At 42.1% G+C, this 6862-nt stretch overlaps 1 protein-coding gene across 1 annotated transcript in view; it reads right to left on the bottom strand.

Annotated features, from left to right (window-relative positions):
- Positions 1-3764: 3764 nt before the first annotated feature.
- LOC122683517 (poly(A)-specific ribonuclease PARN-like) overlaps positions 3765-6862 on the bottom strand; it is a 50232-nt gene continuing 47134 nt past the window's right edge. Inside the window, exons 17-18 of the mRNA XM_043887184.1 lie at positions 4825-4935; positions 3765-4491 (exon numbers count right to left, since the gene is read on the bottom strand). Of these exons, the coding sequence (XP_043743119.1) occupies positions 4418-4491; positions 4825-4935 (185 nt within the window). The 3' untranslated portion in view covers positions 3765-4417. The remainder of the gene's footprint in view (positions 4492-4824; positions 4936-6862) is intronic.

The raw sequence follows: 6862 nt of genomic DNA, 5'->3' as shown, positions 1-6862 counted from the left end.
TTTGCTCCAGTTTTAAATCAGCACTTCAATCCATTTTCTTCTCTATCATGAAACTTAAAACAAAAACACATGCTGCTACCATATCTACTGTTTTGAATTTCCCAGCATGTCAAATTCTCTTGTACTTCAGGAAAGGAAAATAATAGACCCTGGCCACCTACTAAGTCTGAGGAACTATCAAAGTCCTTTAGCATCTCATGTGACTTCTATAACTTACATGGGAGGGGGGTAGTTCCAGTCCTGTTTTTACAGAGGAGGAAATGAATTGTCTTATCTTCAGCTTAGATGGAACACATGGCCCTGTCATCCTAGGAAGACTCCCGTTGAAATTCAGAATGCTGTGGGACTTCCCTGGTGGTCCAGTGGTTAAGAATCTGCCTTTTGAAGCAGGCGGTGTGAGTTCGATCCCTGGTCCAGGGCTAAGATCCCACATGCCTCATCACCAAGAAGCCAGAACATAAACAACAGAAGCAATACTGTAACAAATTCAAGAGACTTCTAAAAGAAAATTAAAAAAAAATCAGAACACTTGTGCCAAGCATGACGCAGCTGTCCTTTACAGTAGAGTGCAGGCACCTCTTCCTTTTTAATCCCACTACTTAGAGACTGGCCAAAATAAGATACATGTTCATTTCCTTCCTCCTTCTAAGAACTGAGAAAAATCGAAAATAACCTTTCCCCAAAACCCTTCATAAAAGGTTATCTATTAATACAAGAGCGCTCAAGGTGTCTTGCAGAAACAGATGGCTGTTAATAAAACATAACACTGAAGTCTGATTATGCGCTTTCTGTCGTGCAATAAAAAGTATAAGCAGAAAGTATTTTTAGCTCCTTCCGGGCCTAAAAGGATTTGACCAAAGGATCTTCTCTAAGTCTGGTTTTCTATGCATTGATGAAAACTGACCAAGGTCATAAAAGAAGGTAAACCATTTCCTGAGCAGAGAGCCTGCAACATAGAGGAAGAGCACGCTGCACACAGCCTGTCATTAGCAGTGGTCTCATCCCGATTTCCATCATTCAGCAATCTTAGGACTTTCATTCTGAGTCCAAAAAAGAAGGGAGAAACACACAAGGAGCCCAGGAAAGGAAAGAGACAAATGATACCCTGCAAAGTCCTGCCGGGACATTTCCCTGGACAAATCGGGCTTAGAAAGTGCCCTGTACTACACTCCATCTCTGCAATCTGCTCAAGCACCAACTGTCTTGGGATCTTCTCAACAGCTGACTCGGTAAAGCTTCCCCAAAAGGCACACCTAACACAGTCAGATGCTAATTTAAAATAATGCAGAAATAGGCTGGGTTTATCTCCACTCAAGGTCTACTTTTTAAACATAAAACTTGTGAGAGCAAAGCAAAATATTATTTACACGTGTAAGTCATCTCATGTCCACCCAAATTCTTATTAGGGATATGTGTGTTTGGTTAAGCTTACATTGAGAAAAGCCAGGTGCCAAAAAGAAGGCTGAGCGCCAAAGAATTGATGCTTTCAAACTGCAGTGCTGGAGAAGACTCTTGAGAGTCCCTTGGATAGCAAGGAGATCAAACCAGTCATCCCTAAAGAAATCAACCCTGAATACTCACTGGAAGGACTGAAACTAAAGCTGAAGCTCCAATACTTTGGCCACTTAATGCAAAGAGCCGACTCATTGGAAAAGACTGATGCTAGGAAAGACTGAAGACAGGAGGAAGAGTGTGACAGAGGATGAGATGGTTGGATGGCATCACTGATTCAGTGGACATGAGTCTGAGTAAACCCTGGGAGGTAACGACAGGAAAGCGAGGCATGCTGTGCTCCATGGGGTTGCAAACAGTCCAACACGACTTAGTGACTGAATAACAACAAAAACAAATAAACCCTCAGAAAGATTTAGATTCTTCTAAAATCAACTGCTTGAGATAACACTGATAGCAATTGTTGCACAGCTTTTTACAAGAGCAATTTTGAAGAAAAGTAACAAAATCAAGGTTTAATATCATAAATGAAACCTGCCTTTAAGTAAGAATGAGGTCAATATTGGTTTCCTAGGTGGTGCAGTGGTAAAGAATGTACATGCTGATGCAGGAGATGCGTGTTTGATCCCTGGGTCGGGAAGAACCACTGGAGGAGAAAATGGAATCCCACTCTAGTATTCTTGCCTGGGAAATCTTATGGCCAGAGAAGCCTGGTGGGCTACAGTCGAAGGGGTCACAGAGAGTTGGACACGTCTGAGCAACTGAACATGCGTCCACTCACAACATCAAAAGCAACTGCTTTTCCCACTTTCTTAACAGGTTCAGAATGGGTGGCTATACTTAACCAAGCTAGTCCAATATAGAATAAAAATAGTCCTTATTTTGCACTTTAAATCCTGCTAGGATCTTTTTCCCTTCAAAGATAAAGAAACAATTCTTCCTTCACAGATAGGGAAAAATAGAGAAAAAAATCAAATTGGGCAAGAATTTTCAGTGCAATATCACAGGAAGATTCCTAAATCTCAACTATTTTTGGTATGCATCTAGGTTTTAGCAAAAAAATAATCTGAATGGACACCAGTCCCATTTTAAAGTTAAGTTATGTGTTTACTGCCCAGTTCTTCTGAGTAATATCTTTGCCCATAATTGATCTAGAAATATATAAAGTCTTATTTAAACTTTTAAAGGGCTTCCCTTGTGGCTCAGCTGGTAAAGAATCCTCCTGCAATGCAGGAGACCTGGGTTCGATCCTTGGGTTGGGAAGATCCCCTGGAGAAGGGAACATCTACCCACTACAGTATTCTGGTCTGGAGAATTCCATGGACTTTACAGTCCACGAGGTTGCAAAGAGTCAGACATGACTAAGCAACTTTCACTTCACTTAAAACTTATAAACCAAAGCCTACTTTGACTGCTCTTCATTTTGGCCACACAGATAACTGATAAACAAGAGACATCCTCTATCTACCCCCATTTGCAACCATCACCTGACTTTATTAGGAGCTGATTTTAGTGCAGAAGCAGGATTGTTGTTTTAAATATTTAAATGGAAGTAAACATCTCCCCAGTTGCAAAATACTGCTGAATGACAAACTTAACATCACATGCATAAAAATGCCAGAAAGGCCACAATCCAAATGTATTTAGTGTCACTCACAGGTTCCACGGTTGATGCCATAAGCGGGCCTAAGATTTACAAAGATAAACACTGCCCCCAATTTAGAGTTAAGGGGTTAGAAAATCCCACTGTGAACTGGATAGATAGCAAGAACTTAACTGGTGGCAGAACTACTTTTCCATGCAGAAAAATTCAACTTAATTTTCAATATATACTACATTGTTACCCAATCCTCTTTGAAAGACTTTTTTTGAAGTGAAAGATGTTTTTGAAAAATCAAACACATCTACCTCTGAACTTCCACAGAAAAGAACAAAGATTTAAAAAGGAAGAAGCCACAGGATGACAGAATTCACTAACTCAGACTACAAAAATTCCAAACCTGTAGGAATCCAGATGTTTGGAATTAACTTCTGACTCTGCAGCATGGCACCTATGAACAAGCACTGTGATACCAGAATTTATAAACTCCGGAGGAGACGGCATTCTTACTTGGGAAAGCACTAATAGACATGTAAAATGCCGCATACAATATAAGGAAATGACGTCACCAAGCCGACCCTGAAATGGCTCTCTCAGAAATGGTGAGTGATGTGGGCTGCCCACTTCTGTCTGGCTCACCTAAGCCTCCCAGAACCAGCCCTGCGGAGAGAGCCAGGGTAGAGACGAAGGCCTGGGGCCCTGGCACCAAGCCAGGCTGTGGCCAGCTTGATGATCACATTCACAACTTTAGTCTCAACTGTGCCAAGAAAGCGCCAGCCTCGCTTTGAAGTGACAATCTAGAGATTCTTTGGAAATGCTCTGAAAGCAGACGTTTCCCTACAATCACACTGACTTCCTCCGACGGTGAAGGTGCAACTTCACCGGATCCATTCAGATGAGGGTTTGGGATGCAATGACCATCAAAACTGCTCCACAGGTTATCTCAGAAGTCATTTGTGTAACCAACATCTTCACAGAAAGGACGTTATTTAGTTAGGTAATAATGTAAGCATGAAGAATAATCTCACTTGTAAAGCCTGTTGGGGTTAGATAGGTCTGACTGTGTACACAGACACATACACAGAGTCTCCCTCGTGGGACATTTAAACTCTGAAGCCGTCAGTCCTTTGTCTTGGAAGAGATGTGCTACCTTTCATAATGTTTTCTAATTTTTTTTAGCCAATATATTGAATACATTCTTTTTGAAAAGGTCAACTTCTATTTTTCAAAAAACATCTGAGTCACCAGAGATGAGGAATATCTTATCTAAAAATGCCCAAGAGCTCCCAGTCACCCCTCACCAACATCCCAGATACTGGGCTTTTCCACCAAGAGAGGAGGCTGGGGCCCTGGGACTCTGATTACTTACTTGTTAAAAAAAGGTTCGATGAGTTTTGATCTGGCAGATACATGACTCTTTGGAGGACTAAGAAAAGAACCTAATGAAGAAAAGAAACAGAGTATCACAAACAGTCAAGGAGACAAAGCCTGAAAAAAATATCTTGGAAAAAAAAAAGGAAAAAAATATCTTGAAATCAACAGTACGGTTCCGCAAGGGTAAAATAAGTGCTCATGTGGACCGAGTACCACAACCCCAGGTAAGCATTTGATGGTTCCTCCTGTGCACTCCCCAACCCCCACCCAGCCCCCTCCCCCTCCTCCCTCAAAACCCTCCCACTTTCTATTGGTTGAGTGGATCCCAGGGAAAGGGTAGACAGGGAAGAGTCCCCTCCGGACCATGGTGTGTTGACAGAGGCAGGTACAGCGTGTACCTAGGTAGTTGGCCATGGAGATGAAACACAGTCCTGTAATATAAGCATCATAGCCGGCCTCGTGGAGCTGCTCAGAAGCCGTGTCGTAACTCGGAAAGCCTTCTGCACTTTCTAAAGAGAAAAAAGAAAACACAGTCTTCCCAAGGTCATCACAAATCATGAAGACTGGTAAGCATGCTGCCCTGCCAAACCCAGATGTCTGTGCGGCAGAAACACCCTAAATAAGCAGAAAGAAAGCTATCTCCTTCTTAATTCTCTCCACACAAGACCTTGAGATAACAGAGTCACTGAAAATGAGGGCTTTGGTCTGGACTAGAGAAGTGTCTTGGTTACATTATCAAAGACTCAGCCCTAGGCCTCCCAACTGCATGCTGTTGGATGCTATTTACAACCATGCATAACTCACTCTTGTGACCATGACTCCTCCTCTGATTGGGACGCAAGGGGTATTTCAGAGCAGTTGTCCCCAATCTTTTTGGCACCAGGGACCAGTTTTGTGAAAGACAAATTTTCCATGGGGGTGAAGGTGGTTTGGGGATGATTCAGGCATGTTACATTTATTGTGCACTTTATTTCTATTATTATTAAATCAGCACCACCCCAGGTCATCAGGCATTAGATCCTGGAGGTTGGGGACCTCAGAGCAATGGCTAAGAGCATGGCCCCCAGTGTCCACCGTCTGAGTTTGAATCTCTGCTCTATCACTTAGCTGCTGTGTGATCTTGGGACACGTTGCCCCCTCCGGGCCTCTACCATGGTAGAAGGGCAATGACAATCAGAGCCCCCTTGTGAGGCTTTTGTGAGGATCAAATGAGCTCACTTAAGTAAAGCTCTCATGCCACGTTTGGTACATGGTAAACACTCTGTAATTGTTATCTGACAATACTCCAGCTCACCCTCCCCAAAAGCCAAAGATTCCCATCAAGGTTGGCAGTTCAAGTCAATAGTGTCCTTCACTATGTCTCCGAGCTCACAGATACAAAGATGGAAAGCACAACCAAGTCCAAAAACAGATCAGAATTTGCTGTAATGCTGCCCTTGCAAACACGGCACATCTTCATGGGAGAGACAGTTTTATGACATGCCTCTCTGGTCACAATGATATTCACAGATGCTGAGAGAATGAGGTTTGCTGAACCTGCTTTAGACTAAACTCTCCTTACTGGAATATTATGTAGAAATAACGGGATAAAACGGTAATTCATAAATAGTTATTTCCTAGAACCATTTTGTAAGTGAGTATCAAAAATGTTACAACAGAATCAAAAGCATGAGTGGAAATTAACAATGAAAAAGCTATAATTGTTTTTATATCAATACAATGCTCTTTAAGCAAGAATTCTTTAACCTCAGTAAGTATCGAATATTAGATTTTAAGCTTAAAAAAAAAACTCTTTTAATGTGATAGCCAACTAAGTCATGGCCTCTATTCTACTACCAGCTGAGACACTTATTTCCAAAATCAATTATTTCCATTATACTGCCCATTATATTATTAGAGGAAAGGTCTAGGTTTTCTCCCCCCACCCTTTTCTTAATTCCTTTTTTGGACTATTCCAGAAAGGGAAGCAAATAACTGTATTCCTGGCTGCTTTAGTACCTTCCATTGTCAATTTCTGAGCCATTAGCCCTGTTATCAATTTCTCAGGAAGCTGCAGGCTACATCTAATGGGATGTTAATTACAATACCAGCAGCATGACTAAGATCAACAGGAACCAAGGAAGTAACTAACACCTGGAAGTTTCACCAAAACACATGGGTGGAACCATGGCCAGATAGGGCAAACATTTCCACCCCGGAGAAACGTCCCTCCCTTCTCTGGTTTTCCTCACCACTGCTGTCCAGTGCCTAAGCTACCTCTGAAGGAGGCAGAGGTGAAGCCCCCTCCTTCCTCATCTCTAAACCCAGTTCTTGGGCTTTCCTGAGACAAAAAGTATATTTTCACTCTACCCCTGACAATTAATCACCAGCTCTTTGTCTTCGCTTAAACCAAAAGGAAGACCCATAAAGTCTGGGGACAATTCCAAGATTAAGAAA

The sequence above is a fragment of the Cervus elaphus genome, chromosome 1 (genome assembly GCF_910594005.1).
Source record: "Cervus elaphus chromosome 1, mCerEla1.1, whole genome shotgun sequence".
Classification (NCBI taxonomy): Eukaryota; Metazoa; Chordata; class Mammalia; order Artiodactyla; family Cervidae; genus Cervus; species Cervus elaphus.
Note: the sequence above shows the minus strand (reverse complement) of the source record. Positions and strands in the feature narration are given on the sequence as shown.